The sequence below is a fragment of the Marmota flaviventris genome, chromosome 5, assembly GCF_047511675.1.
Source record: "Marmota flaviventris isolate mMarFla1 chromosome 5, mMarFla1.hap1, whole genome shotgun sequence".
Taxonomy (NCBI): Eukaryota; Metazoa; Chordata; class Mammalia; order Rodentia; family Sciuridae; genus Marmota; species Marmota flaviventris.
Genome location: NC_092502.1, coordinates 95,019,719 through 95,036,043, shown reverse-complemented (window position 1 = coordinate 95,036,043; position 16,325 = coordinate 95,019,719). Strand labels below are relative to the sequence as shown.

The following is a 16,325-nucleotide window of genomic DNA, read 5'->3' as shown; positions in this document are numbered from 1 at the left end:
TCTAGTTCAAATACCAGGTAGAAATGTCACCTTTGGAGGACAAAGGTAAAAATGTTTATAATTATATATATCTATGAATATTATAAGCTTTTATAAGATTTTGGAGGTTCCTATTTTCCTACTATTGATGCTAAAGAACTGTTTCATTTTTATTAAAAAGAATAAATGCATTTAAAACTTCTTCTAAAAATACAATTTCAAACATCTGTTTACTTTGTATTTGAGATGGAATTAGATCACAGGAATGCATCACTGTCTATGACCACATTTTGCAATCATGGTTTTTTGGTTCTGGCCTTTTAAAGTCCTTTGGAAGATCTAGTAGCTGAACACCTCCTTCAATGACACTTAAAAGTGCCCCAAACTGGTACTTGATCAGTGTTTTTGATTAGGTAATAATTTTTTAAAACAGTTACTCCCTTCATATTTGCAGTTAATATATGACATTTATTGAAAGTGGGGCATCTCTGATGCAATTTGAGAGTAAAACTTTCCTTATATGCTTTACATGTTAAAATTCATAAAATTGGGATGCTACAATAAGTTCTGATGATGAAAACTTTCATTTATATATATATATATATATATATATATATATATATATATATATATACATTTTATGTGTATATACACAGAGACACAAAAGATTTAATGATTCTTGAATAAATGGTGAAATAAATGTTTAATCATATTAAGAGACTCACTCTGGAAGATAACTAAAGAATGACAGTATGTGATTTTATATCAGACAGTATTTATATCAATGAATATAAGATGTTAGACTGTGATTCCAATCCATGTGGAATCATTTGGTATACTAGCATTCATGCTTTGATGAAACCAACTTCAATTATGTAATTCCACGTAGGCCAAGAGTCTTATTTAGGAATTATACATATGAGATTGAATTTTTAAAATGTTACCTTGATGACCTCAAAATTCTGAATAAAAAAATTCAAAACCATGTAAAGCACTCAGGATAAAAAATGTTTCGATCATTCACCTTGAAACAAAGGGTCACAGCCTCTTCAATTAGTTCCTAGAACACGACCAAGTATTTATACTGTTAATCTTTCTCCCAGCATTCCCCAAAGGGACTTACTTACATCCTTTCACCAGATTAACCAAACTAGGAAAAGGAAATAATCAAACCTTCAGGGAACACTGAAAACTGGGTCTGAACTGCCAGTAATTTTAGGGAACTCAAATGTACACCAGTCAGAATAGGGATTTATGGAGGTCAGATATTGAAAGGAATTTTAGCTCAGGTCTGTCATAGTCAGCCCAGTGGTTCCCTGAGCCCATCCTGTAGTTATTTCTTCAGTTTTGGAATACACAATTGCAACAAATAGCAGGCACAGTCCCCACATCAGGAATTTGAGTAGTTTGAAAATACAAACAAGGAAATAAGAAAAAATGTTCAAAAAATTATTTTTTCCTTTTTCCTGCACTATGGTATTTTTACCAAAAGTAGTGATAAAATTTTTAAAAATAATTTTTGGGGTTTATTTTGATAATTCAGTTCTTTCTCTGATATTCAGCCTCAACAGAATATTAACTTAAATATCAGTAACCTATCCAAAATAGGTGTAAATAAGGACTTCCTATAATGATAGAAATTTAAACATGTAGAGGAAAGCTTATATTTCATGACTGAAGGAATTGTTAAAAATAGAAATTTAAAAACAAGTAAAAATACACAAACACATTTATAGTAATTTTTATATCTTTTCATTGCTATCTAATTTATGCTTTCATATTTTAGTCTTTTGGAAATTTTATTCATAAGTATAAACTGTTTCACTGCAGAATTAGAGGATGAAAGGGCATTTCAAATGAAAATTTAAAAAGATGTGTTGAAGTTAATTTTTGTAAAGCATTCCTCTAAAAACAATACCTACACCTCACTCGTGTTTAATACTTTAGCAAAGGGGACTTAATTACCTAAACTGTATAAGACATTTAATATTTTGTACCACTGAAAGTTGTGATAAAACATACTAATGTAAATTTGCCATTAGTCACATTATATAAATATGACCACATAAGTTAAAAAGTACTTCCCAGATAAATTATAAAACATAGATTAAGGAGTTATATTCGTTGTGTGCTTTACTGTCTATTAATAAACACTCAACATTTAACTCGACAACTATACTACTTCAAGTACAACATACCAACTGAATAGACGAATAAATAATATTATCCATTTCAACTTTTTCAATTTTAAAAAATTTTTGGTGGCACTAGGGATCAACTCACCGTCTTGCAGGTGCTAGCCAAGTGTCCTACCACTGAGTTAGTTATATTCCCAGCCTGATACTATCAGTTAATTTTTTTTTTTTTTTTACTTAGTGAACTCATAGCAAGCAAAATCCCAGCAATTGGAGTGTTTTTGTTTTTCCTTTTCTTTTTTTCCCAGCACTGGGGATTAAATCCAGGGGTATTTTACCACTGAACTATACATCCCTAGCCTTTTTTATTTTGAGAGGGTCTCCCTAATTTACCCAGGCTGGCCTTTATTTAAGATCCTCCTGACTCAGCTTCCCAAGTTGCTGGGATAACAGGTAAGCCCATTGTGCCCACCAATCACGTTGTTCTGTATACCAAGGAGCCATGGCAATCCAAGAAAAAAAAAAAAAATAAGAAAAATCCTATGATGGTTTTCTTATTCTTTAAGTCCTTGCTCAGAAACCACCTTCTCAGGCTTTCCCTGAACACCCTATTTCAAAATGTAACTTAATCTGTGTCCTTCAACTCCATATTCCCTCTTCATTGATTAGATCTCATCCCCAACATGTCCTAGAGTAGATTCCTTTTCATATTTATTGTCTGCATCCCTCACCAAATTCCCTTTAAAAGAGAAGGGATTTTCTGTTCTGTTCACTGATATGTCTAAGAGTACATGGTACAATCCCTACCATAATACACTCACTCAATAAATATTTACAGAACATATAATTAAATAAGTAAAACCAAAACAGTCCTGGATACTCTTTGGGAAATAATTCTCAACTAACAATAAATGAATGTTCTCTAATAATGACTGAATATCAAGAGAAAAGATTCAGTAAACATTGCTAATGCCAAAAATTATAGTTTTTCATGTTAACACAAATAGAAATTGATATCAGATTTAGAAAAACATATCCTGATATTTAATACAAACTCTTAATTTTACAGATGAAGTCAACAATGATTGGTGAAAATTCAGTTCTACTTAATTATGCTGCTACTGTGTTTAAGAAAATAAACTGTCTTGCCAAATGCCAGAGGAATAACATGTAGGAAGTTACATAGAAACAACAACAGACAGACAAAAATACCCACAAACCCCCCCAAAAAAATAGGATGGAAAAACACAGACTCTCTGAAATAACAATTTTGTAGCTAATAAGTTCAATAGTAACATAGTAACAGATGATAAACATATAAGAAAACTATACCTGGATTTTGTTTTTTCTTTGGGAAAAAAATGTAAAAATGTTTATCACTTTAAAGAGGCTTGACCATTTTTAGTGTTCCTATCAGAATCTTCTAAAACCAGGGTATGGACATAATGAGCTGAGGAGGAGCTGAAAAATGAGACTTTACAACTATTTGAGTCATGGGGTTCAAGCTCTAGGACCATAAGTGTGTTTAAATTTGATTCCTTAAGCCACTGAAAATTCTGTAAAGACACAGGATGAGCCGCATTAAAAAATCACTTAGTTTTATTTTGCTGGATAAAGCCATATATCTTGATAGAATATTTTCAATTATATGATGGCTCAGAAAGTGTGTATGAATTCAGAGAATGTTGAGAACTTATGCTTCACAATACTGAGAATTTAATCTTTTATTTGAAAGAATAAAATCTATCTAGTGAAGTTCCAATTATAGTTTTCAGAATGAATTCTACTTATTGCTTCCTGGACCAATCAATTCCATTAATGGATGATTATCTCTCCTAAATCATAACTCAAGCAGAAATGACACTATTTTATCAATGATATTTATATCAGAAACAATTACACAATGAGCCCATTATGCTTGCATGCATTGGTCATTTTATACACAGCACCTGGAATTCTGAGGGAAATACCTAAGATAATCAAAATGCACACAAATATTAAGATAAAATTATATGCTTTTCATTTCAGACAAATCAGTGGGAGTAGGAGGGAGAATACAGTTCTGATTTTTGTAGAGCAATGGGTAGGGGTAGGGAAGAAGAAAATCAACAAATTCTTGAATAAAATTCTACAAATCACATGAAAAATTTATCTAAGGGTTCCCACTTATGTGGCAAACATAATAAAAATAACTGACCCTTCAAAGCATATTCTATTGAATAGAGTCTAATATAACAAGTAAAAGAACTCCACTAGTCAAATTTTGGGATACTAAAGTAGTTTGTTTCCATAAAGTGAAAACCCTTTAGCAATTAAAGAATGTAATTTCTGGTACAAAGACAAGATAGCAGGCTGGGGGAGTCAGTGGTAGGGTATGTTTGTCCAGCATTTGCAAGGCCTGGGATATGGTTCCCAGCAGCCCTCCCACCCTACAATGCTTAAATAAACCATTAGTTCAAATTTGCTTTAAAAGGTAACCAAACTCATTAGTTAATCTAATGTGCTTTAATAATAGTTTAAAAATTGTAGCTCTTTAGCAAGAACAGTTATAAATACCAGGTAATGAGTCTTTGAGTTTGCAGTAAGAACCTTCTTCATATACAAAATAAATGTCAAACTTTGGTATAATCTTGTTATACTATTTTAGTGATGTTGTTGTATCTCAAGATATATATGAAATGGCCCTTCTAGAAATACAAATTAAGTATTATTAGACTATATTCACAATTAATTTCAACTAAAGAGTTTTATCCAATTTAAGCACTTATTGCTCAGTCTTTTAAAATATCTGCTATTTCAAAAATATTTAAATATATACCAAAAGACAAGAATTTGCTGCACTGAGATTATTCAAATGAACATAAACCTTAAGCCACGAAAGTAATTCCTGCCAGGCATCGTGGCGCACGCCTGGGGGGCTAAGGCAGAAGAATAGTGAGTTCAAAGCCAATCTCAGCAACTTAGAGAGACACTGTATCTAAATAAAATATAAAAGAGTTGGGGATATGGCTTAATGGATTCAATCCCCAGTACCTGAAAAAGAAAAAGAAAAAAAAAGAAAGAAAAATAATTCCATTTCAAACTGATAGTGTAATGGCATCAAAACATTAATATAAAGTCTCCCAAGACAATTAAATGGGAGAACATTTATTTATTTAAATAAAAACTCCATAGTAATTTTTGGATTTTAGATATAAAAAGCATTAAAAGAAATTTTATGATTTTTTTTTTCATTTCATTTGATTATTTTCATTCAAATGACCTCAATTTCTGGCCTGTAAAATAAAATTTAATATTTCTAATTGTAGACACTACAAATTTAAAATAAGTTCTATTTAACAAGGGCTTTAATGATACTTGTAGATTTGGTTAGATTTAATAATATCAGTAGATTGTGATTTTTAAAAGACAAAAAAAATGCAATTTGGGAGAAATCATGAAAAGCATTCGTAAAATTTTAAGTACTTTTACATATGCACAACAAATAAACTGCATGCTCTGCTGAACTTTCAAAATGTATTTTAATCTCATTCCAAACAGAAATAAAATTTCGAGATACAAATACATCTCATTCAAATCACTTTTTAACATACATTCAGCAACTTAAAATATTATAAGGATCCCAATATTTTCATCTTTTATAATCTCAATATATTATATATTTAATATATAATATATATACAATACATACATGTAGTCAGCAGGATTACAAAGTAATTTTTTAAAAGTCTGATCAGTACTGATAAATATTTTTAGACAATTAAAAGAAACTATCTAGGATCACAGAATAAAATAAAATATGGCAGGCCTAAACCTAACAGCAAGACTGCAAATGTTCATATGGCCAACAGTTTTAAAAGAACTTTCAACTTAGGTAGAATATAATTTAAAACAACACTTTTGCTACTCTCAAGCAGCAGTACTTGCAGATATCAAGCACATACAACTCCATTAAATTTAAAGTAACTATGCAGCTTTCCTTACTGTAATATACAGTAGCTATCTCTTCCTTTCTGTTGGATTTTTGTTGTTGTTTGAAGAGTAACTAATATATTACCAACAGAAATGACTTTAGTTCTGTTCTCTCCCCTAAAGCATGGCTCAGTTTGAAGATTGTTCTATAGGCAGCCACTAGGACTACTAACAGTACCTTAATACCATGAAGAGCAATCAGTAACTAGAGTCATAATAGAAGTTTGAAAGACTGCTGGAGGTTTCTGTAAACCAAGGTAATCACAAGTATTACCCCTGCAGATAGCCCTCTCACATTAGTTAATACAGTAAGTTAAAATTCCAATGACACAGTGTAATAGTTAACAATCCATCTTGTGATTTTAAATATTACAACATTAATTCACCCTGAGAATACAGAGGAAGCATTTAAAACAAGATACTTTGATATGGTTTGTTTTTTTTTTCCTTTGTATTTGCTTTCTTCTGGTTTTTGCTAGCCCTTTAAGGGCACAGATATTTGAATTCAAAGTATGACTTGGATAACCTTTTTTGTTAACTGAGATTCATGCCACAGTCAGATACTGATGATAGAAGAGCCCAAAAAGGCTTGTAGAAAAGAGGCAAGCAGCAATCCACCATGTCAAAAATGATAGAAGTCCTCGAAAAAGGAGAGGAGTAAAAATGTTTTTTAAGCTGCTCAGTGCCACTGTTATTTGCGTAACAGTTACCTTCATCTTCCCATCAGCAGATGGTAATTCAGAGTAAACAGAATTGGAGTGTAGACTATTATCCACTGGCAAGGTAGAGACAGATTCTGGATAAATCCCCCAGGAATGATTACCTAGAAAATTCAAAACACAAAACTTGAAGACTAACTAATTCCAAAGCTTTTACTAAAAACAAAAACAAAGCAAAGCAAAGCAAAACAAAAAACAAACAAACAAAAAACCTCTTAACCTACATTTGAAATTAAGATCAATAAGTTTACTAGTAGAGCAAATCATTTTAGATTGAAAACAACTACTACTACTACTACTAATAATAATTTTTCTACATATTAAAAGAATATACTTATTTTGACCAGACTATATATAATCTGTTCTCATCAGTAAAGCAAAAAGACTGATATACTTTTAATTAACTACAGTAAAACCTGGTAATATAATAAAAACAAATTTTTCCTTGTATAAGATATGAATCAACTGCCTCTACAGGAGCAATAGGGACAGACTCAATAACTTCTTGGAAATCTTTTCTAACTCAACAACATCAGAATAAATTTCTTTCTCAGAAACTATGATTTCAATGTGAGCAACTATTAACAGCTTCCAGAAATTTTTTTATCATATACTTTCCTACACTGCATAGGATATGAGTCACATAATTTACAACTAAGCTACCTACCCCTTTAAGTTCCACAGATTTCTAAAGGGCCTTTACAACTATCATCAGTTTATGGAATCTACTAAATCCACCAAGTAATACTTCTAGTCTCTTTGGGCTTCCTAAACCCACATGGTGGCAAGTTGCCTGATCAAAGCAAAGGGAAATGATCAGTGCAATAATGGATCATTCGTGAATAGTACCAACAGGGACTTGACCTGTTAGACAACTTTGCTCTTTCACTGAAAAATCTTTTTCCCTTCAACCTAGTTACCTAAAATTGAACTTACCAGAGGATTCCATAATTTATGTAAGTTTAAAACAACTTGTAATAATTTAAATATTAGGCACTAACAAAATCTTAAACCACCCTCTTATATAACACAAAAGTAATGAAGATCAATAGTGGTATGTTACTTATGAACTTAAGTAAGTTCATTAAGTAAATTTAGGAATTAACCTTCAGTAGAACAATTCTTATAAGTGTACATTATAAAACCCCATGAACCTTGAGTTCTCAAAATCAAGATGATTAATCAACTTCCATGGCTCAAACTTTCCCATGCTTCCTCTTAAAACTTTTAAGGGAGAAACAGTTTATATGGCATATTTCTCTGCAAGTGACAGGAAGCATTATTAATTATGGGTAGAAAGTAAAAGATGTTTCCCAGTCTCCAGGGTATTCCTACCTAGTGTTTTCAAAAGCAGAGTTGTATGAAGCAGCATTACCAGAGGTGCCACATACTGCAGGGCAATGACACAAAGGTAATAAAAGACTCGAGCCACCTGTAACCAACAACATTCTTAAGTTTCTGATACAGCTCACATGTTGTAAGTGAATTAAACTTTCATATAATTATCAAAGTGAAATGCTTGAGATAAGTGATCCTTACATGGGAAGAAAGCTATATATTATTAAGTTTGCACTTAATTGTAAATAATTTTAAACTGATTTAGGCAATTTGAAGATTTTTTAGAATGTGAAAATATTATAATAAATTCCTTTTAAAAGTTCCGTAACAATGTATTTAAAATGGAGAAAATAACCAATAAATTTCCAATGGTATAAATTCATTTATATTTCAAAGATAAAACATAATGTTAAAATCTCTAAGGACAGCCACCTCGAACATAAAACTAAATAGCAATAGCAGGTAATCTATATGAACATAAATACCTCATAAATAAAAATATCAATCCTCATTCTACACGAATACATTTGATTTAAGCCAAATTATGAAGAATATGAAAATATGTAAAGGGTAAAAAAAAAAAAAAAAAAAAAGCTTACTTGATAAATGTCCCTGACTATGGAGAATCCAAAACAGGAGACCCCAGTACCAAATCTTTAAAAAATATATAGGTCCACTACAGTGGGGGATGGGATTCCTAGCTTTCTCCTTCTCTGGAATCTCCTCTGAACATTTACATTTCATATTCAAGTACATATAATAATGAGAAAATAAATATATTTAGCCACTAAACTGGTAATTTTAGTCACTAAAACGTGTATTTCCTACCCTTTAAGTCACCAAATCTGGACAATATATTGAAACTAGAGGGATCCCCTTTAGCAACAGTAGGCATATCACAGCTTTGCATCACCCAACTATATGACACTTAAAATACAGAAGAGAAACTGAGATCCTTTCTTAGCACCAAAATCAGATCAAGGTTTCTGATATACATTGGCCTAAGATTGTCTCACTTATCTACAATAATATTTAAAAAAACAAAATTCTTTTTTTTACAACAGTTTTGCCAATTTTCATTTGAACAATGATATAAAACTTACCATTTTCTGTAGTTCAACTGTACTTATTCGGCCTGCTTCTTTCTTCATCTGATCCACACACTTCTGGGCTAAGTTTAAATATGCTTGCAGGTGACTACGCATCATGGCCAATCTCAAAGCACACAGCAGGATTATTAACCAGAGTCGTAGAGTATCAAATGTAGCTTCTGTCATTCTACAGATCAAAAAGTTGATATAGTTCTCTCAAAGACCACAGTATGCTAGCATGCTAGTTATGTTACTATTTACCATATAAGATAAGAAATCTATACTTAGCTATACTGAATTAGAGACCTAAAAGAGCCCTTGGTATTAATGGTTACTTTCTGTGATACATTTATCTGTGTAATTGTGCTATAAAAGTGAAAATATTATATTGCTACATCTATGGCAGAATGGGATTGTTTTCTTTTACAGAAACCTCCAGCAGTCTTTCAAACTTCTTTTATGACTCCAATTACTGATTGCTCTTGGTTTCTGTAAACCAAGATAAATCATTGGTTTACAGATAGCCCTCTCACATTAGTTAATTACAGTCATTCTGTGCAATGGCAAGGACCTAGGAAAGAAACTAAATGCCCAATACAGGAAAAGTCGCCTGCAGAAATTATGTTGTTGAACAGGACGGAAAACAGAAAAGGTAGAGAAGATAAAAAAAAGTATATGATTTTTGTCTGAACAATTTATGAACTAGAGGTCAGAAATGGGGATGGGACAATAGCTTGATAATGTATGCCTGTTTCCTTTCACAAGGTTATGAGTGCACATGGTCACAGAATTTCAATGGAAAAATACTGATGGCCAGAAAAGATAAAGGCATAACATTTTTGTCCACTATAATGAATGAAGGAGACAATCACGTAAAAATAACAGTAAAACAAGATACAAAGCATTCCACAGCCTTAAAGTTTTCCATTGGACCTATAAATGAATACTGTGTTCCCTAGAGTTGTGCAACAAGGAGAATTGACAGGCAGCATTCTTAAGACAGCTACTTCACAACCTTTGAGATAACAGATAATGAAAATGAAGACATAGAATAAAGTAGTGAGTGAGAAAATTACTTGCTTAGATTATGAGTTCAGGATTTGGGAAAATAGTCATTAAAAGTATCTTCTAATTTAGATTCAAGTGCTACCATAAACATTTGATAAGTTGATCTAATCAAGTATCTCAAGGATCCTGAGCTATGACAAAACACATAGGTAAAGGAAGGAAGAAGACATTCTCCAGCAATCTTGAAATCATTCTGGGCTTTACTGCATATGCCATTTTGGCTTTCTTTTCATGAGGTTATGAGCACCCCTGTACTGTTTTCTTCATTCTATTGTTTTCATGTTCTGTCAGAACGCATGGTTGGATTTAAATACATTTAGAAGTTGAAATAACATTACAACCATTTTTGCTTCTGACTACAAATAAAGATTTATCTGCAAACCAATTTGTGTGATAAAGAATCTGTCACTTGCTTTTCTCTTCGTTCTACTCTCTTTGATGAATGGGCAGCTATTCTTTCATCTACTGCATGGACTTTAGATTTTAAACAAAAATATAAAACCACCTGTCTAATTATTTAACTGTTAATTCACAATTTAAGAATAGGATGAAACAGATTAAGACTACAATTTTGTTTGCTGTTTTTGAAACAGATCAGTATTGGGATGTAAAAAATGGGAGAAAAAGCTATGAGAAAATGACCCCAGGTCTTTGTGTATAAATAGTGAAGAAAGAAAGTTGTATAAAACCAAATGTTTTATGTATGCCATATCTGACTGAGTAACCTTAGCCAAATTATTTAACTTCTGAGCCTGATAATTCACCTAGAAAATGGGATAAGGACAGCAACCACAAATGGATAATTACTATATGAATTAAAGAGATAAAATACATGAAATATCAGTACCTAGCATTATAACTGGCATATAACAGGGATATCATAAATGTTAATTTCCTTGTTTTCCTAAATTTACTATATTTAAAATCAGATAATTTCAATAGTATGAAATCCAATTTCTATGACCAAACTTCAAGGAAGGATTGAGGAATGCTTTCAGCATCCAAGACATGACAGCAGGTTTTTTGTTTGTTTGTTTGTTTGTTTTTTTGAGATTTTACCTAGAAGCCTAGGATCCTTAGAATTACTTTTAAATATTTCAGAAAACTGTCAAGTTAAAATTACTGTTAAGGTTTAGTTGGTGTGTGGGGGGAAAACATTACTTCTTTGGTGAATATTTCTTTAGTTTGACAACAAATCTAAAAAGAAAATGTCTCATGGTCATCACTGACTACATACTCTAAGACAAAGTTGTACCAGGATCTAAAAGCAGTACATAATATAAAATGTACACTGGAGTCAATAGCTAGTCAAAATTTGATAAGGCAAAACAGTGAAAGGAACATTTATTAAACACTTCCAGCCAGTTGCATTACACGTGTTCTTTTATTCAATTCCAATGATAACTCTGTGAGGTAGGTACTATTATGGGGAAACAGAGGCTCGGTGAAGATTAAGTAATCATCCTCAAGTGATGGTTTTAGTGAGGAGCAAAACTGGAGTTTGAACCAGCTTTGCCAGAACCTCTCTAATACTCTAAGTTTCATAAGTACACATCTATCATACCAAATATGATTATAATGCCTTTTAATGAAATATATCTGTTTCCTTGTCATCATCTTCTGTTAAAATACAGTTGTCTAACTGGAGAAACATGAATTGGTATTAGAAAATAATGTTAAGGGATAATTTTTAGTTTTCTTAAGTGTGATATTATAGTTACAGAAAAACATTTGTATTTTCTTAGAGATGCAAACTATCAAACTATAGTAATTAGCAATAAAAATGTTATATCTCTAGCTTGAGAAATATTTTATCAAAAAATAGATGAAGCAAATATGGAAAATGTTAACATTTCCATACACACGGAAATAAGTATATGTAATTCCATGTATACTATCCTTCTCTTCTGCAATTTTCACAAGTAAAAACATAATATTGAAATAACTACAGAAGGTATCTAAATAGGGGCTTTGTGGTAGAGCACCTACCAACCATGTGCAAAGTCCTGGGTTCAAATAACAGCACCACCAAAATAAAAATTAAAAAAAAGAGGGCATCAAAGCCACTGGCACAATGACAGTAGAAAAATGCCAGACGACAACTGAGCATTAAAGAAAAGCCTGTAAGTATAAAAGCCAATATTAGAATAGGATAATAATCCTTAATATTCATTAGGAAGTTCACAAAAAGGTTAAATGATGAACTATAGCTTCAAGTTTATTACTATCTTTTAGCATTTCAAGCAATGTTTTAAAAATATAGTGTCCTATGTGATTCTGCAACCTGTACACTTGGAAAAATGAGAAATTATACCCCACTTGATTCAAATGTATGATATGTCAAGATCATTGTATTGTCATGAGCAACTAATAAAAAAAAAAAAAAGAAACTTAAATACAATAAATAACATTTAGAAAAGCAGTTCTGAATTCTAAAGAAACAAAAATTAGCCCTCAAATATCCATACTTACAAAGGGACACTTTCTTTACTCAATGGTGGGTTCATAATGTAGTCTTTGGTGATTGGTTTTACCCAGAGCAGAACCATAAATAAAGGTGCCAAGAAGTTGATATGAAGTAATGTTCTGAAAGCATGCAAGAAATAAACATAAAAATCCAGAAACAAAATATACAAAAGTACAGAAACTTGACTATTTCATTGATCATTATCAATAGATTTCAGTCCTTAAAAAACTTTATTATCTTAATTTTTCACACAAGAACATTGAGACTCAGGAAAGTTTAGTGATTGTTCATGGCAATTTAGCAGATGTTATAGGCAAATCTAGGACCAAAATCTAGATTTGTTCACTTCTATTCTAATATTCTTTAACAATTCCATATTAGATCCATGATTCAATAAACAGGTACTTTAATGATCTAATTTTATATAGTGAACAAATCTAATGGATACAGAGGAACCTTTCAGTGTGTAATGATCATGTATAATGTTTACCCTATACTGCGAAAATCACAAGTAACTCTCACATTTCTTTTTGGACTATTATGAATATTCTCCTAGCCTATATAAATCAACAGATTTTACTTTACTCTTGATAAAGTAATACACCTAATATAGCAAAGGGTTTTAGGTCTGAGCTGTAATTTCATTATTAATCACTATGTTTGTGTCCTATACACAAACAGGTGGCTGGTAATAATTTTTCTTATCTTAGAGATAAGGCAAATTCTTCATTCTTTTAACTATCAGCTAACAGAAGGTCTAAACTGGAGAGTTTGAAATATGTACACATATTTTAAAATATCACTACACAGCAAAATGATAGTGATCTGTGTAAGGAAAAAGGGCTGGGTCAGAAAGCCATGAATGCCTGGCAAGGAAACATGGAACTGTGGTTTTAACCCTCACTATTAAAATAAGTCATAGTGCCTAGCCATGGGATGAAGGTAATCCTATTCTTTGTGCCAATCATGTTTATCACAACAGAACTAGCTTGCCCACCCTTATGATCTGGGCAGGGTGCTAATACAATGAGGGACTGCAATAAATTGAAAGTAAAATAAACCCCCTATATATCCCGAAAGAAAAAAAGCTTAAAAAGAAGCTACATTTTACTGAAAAGGACACTAAAATGTGCACTGTGCAACCCCTCTCCCAAACCACTGGCTGCTTTAAATGTTTTTTATAAAGTGATTCTTTCATCCAACAGCCTTGGTAAACCGTTGGGTGCTGGGGAAGAAAGAAGCAGTATTAGGTATGCAGTGTTGCTAGGGAACACTCTAGTATCAAGGAGCAGCCCACAGCGGTTTCAGTAGCTTGTGAAGGGCTCCCCTCCACCCACCCTTTTCAGCTTATTTAAATCATAACACTGGGGTTAGTGGACTGAAGTGTGTGTGTAAAGAAGAGGGGGAGAACCAGGTTTTGTCTTAAAGAAGCTATTAGAGGAACTGGTAGTGGGAGTAAAGCAGGATACAGCTAAGAGCATGCTGAGTAAAAGGAGGAAAAAAAAGAGGGATGAAGAAGTGTGTGGCAGGAGATGAGACTAAGTAAACACATGTACAAGGAATATTAGAAAAATGGGAAAAAGATAATTTCAACTAAATTAAAAAGAAAACACAGAGTAAGAAAAGACCAGAGAATCAGCATCATTAAATACAGGATTTAAAAAGAGCAGTAATGTTTGGGACTATGACTGCCTTTGAAACTTAATGACTAGAAATATATATATAAAAGTGGAATATTCTCAAGTTAGGCTTCCAATGAATGCAAACAAAATTATGAGACAGGAATTTGGATCCGGATTTGAGTTGAAGCACATTATTAGCCTGCCCTTTTGCCAAGGCATCTACAGCAACAAGAACAAAAACACTGACAATGCAAGGAATATAATAAAAGTTCTTTAAATTATATGTAGAGATTTAATATGATTTTTTCATTTCAGAACTAAAATAGAATTTGGTGGTTAAAAGTAATCTATATTAAAGAGCACTGCATTACTACTATAACTATAATATTAGTAACCCCTAATAAAATAATGTTTAAATTTTATCAAGGTTCTAACAAGTAGATCAATAAAGAAAACCAACATTTCTTACATATATAATTTAGTTTTGAAAAAATCTTAAATAAAATGTTTTAAATAAAATAGTTAATTATTTAATACATAAAATTTATAAGAATATTTTTAGGTAAAATGATCTGATTTTTCAGAAGGAAATTTCCATAGATCCTCATTTCAGGTGTAGAGACTAAAATATCATAAGCTTATGAATACCAGAGAACTAATATAATTGTGGTCTTTCTATTTTAACGAGTAAAGAGAAATGTAGTAATCGATTTTTTTTTTTAACACAAAGCTTAAAATTTAGAAGTGAATAAGAGAAATTGCTTATAGTTGAGAGAGGAAGTGGTGTGACATCAAATGGTTATTAAGTTTCAATATAGAAATTTATGATTTATTACAATAATATACCTTCATTAAGATGGAAAACATATATTTATCTGCATGTGCTTATGTACATTTTCCGCTTACTGTGTAATTTTTTCTGTTGCCAAATTCAGGGCATCCAGATGCATTTGAGCCAGCCGTAATCCAGGAAATGTCAAAAAAGCCCCAATGAGTGAACAGAAAATAGCCAGGAAAAATTTGAAAGTAAGTTTTGAAACAGGACCCCTAAAAATAAAGTTTTAAAAAAGAAGCTGATAAATTTTTACAGTTAGCTCTCTAAGAATCAAACACAATATAAACACAATAACAGTAAGATAAGGAAAGTAAATGTCTACAAAAAGACTGTTCTTATTCAAGTGCCTATAATGGATCTTGGTGAACTGAAAGTAAATTGTAAGCTAAACCAGGCACCTCTTTAGGGGCATTTCTAACAATCTAACCTACATATTCAGTATAGAATTGCTATATGACTTAGACATAACTTTAATTTAATCTCCAGAAGCAAGAAATTAAAGAACAAATCAACACAAGAATTTTATGAAAGATTCAGACTTTAAACAGATGGAAAAAATGAGTAAGGATGTTTCTAGAAGTTATATCCAACTTAAGAATTCTTTTCATGATTTAAAAACAATCATTTAAAGTAAATACTGCTTCATTAAAAATGGAAAATTTTAAATTTAAACAATGCTTAATTTTTCAAAAACTTACTGAGATTCTAAACCTTGCTTTTCAAGAAATTGCATGGCACTGTCTGAAAAATTTGTAAACCCTGCAGGGGGGAAAAAAAAAGATTACTCTTATCATAGTGGTGAAATACAGACTCTTTTCTTGGAAATAAAAATGCTAGGAAACACATATCTTAAATTTTGAAATGACTAGCTTAGCTCTTTCATGTGTTAATTAGTATGCCATAACGCAATAAAATTTGGTTATTAGCAGGGAATAGTCTTTGAAAACATCCCTTTGATATTTGTACATTCCATGAGTGTGCATAAAATTTGCATTAATTCTTTATGTGAGTAACAGAAATTTAGTTAACTACAAATGGAAAAATAAAGGGATAGTATTTGGGGGAAAGGTTTAAAAACAAACAAACAACTAACTGAAAC

General features: G+C 31.6%; 1 protein-coding gene across 7 annotated transcripts in view; it reads right to left on the bottom strand.

Annotated features, from left to right (window-relative positions):
- Positions 1-5,715: 5,715 nt before the first annotated feature.
- Tmem161b (transmembrane protein 161B) overlaps positions 5,716-16,325 on the bottom strand; it is a 64,252-nt gene continuing 53,642 nt past the window's right edge. For 6 of the 7 annotated variants that reach the window (XM_027927604.2, XM_071612435.1, XM_071612432.1 and 3 more), the window contains 6 exons: positions 15,925-15,985; positions 15,298-15,438; positions 12,775-12,888; positions 9,247-9,421; positions 8,141-8,237; positions 5,716-6,909 (listed from right to left, as the gene is read on the bottom strand). In XM_027927604.2, coding sequence (XP_027783405.1) covers positions 6,632-6,909; positions 8,141-8,237; positions 9,247-9,421; positions 12,775-12,888; positions 15,298-15,438; positions 15,925-15,985 — 866 coding nt within the window. In that variant the 3' untranslated portion in view covers positions 5,716-6,631. The remainder of the gene's footprint in view (positions 6,910-8,140; positions 8,238-9,246; positions 9,422-12,774; positions 12,889-15,297; positions 15,439-15,924; positions 15,986-16,325) is intronic. The other variant, XM_071612433.1, reaches the window with a different exon arrangement.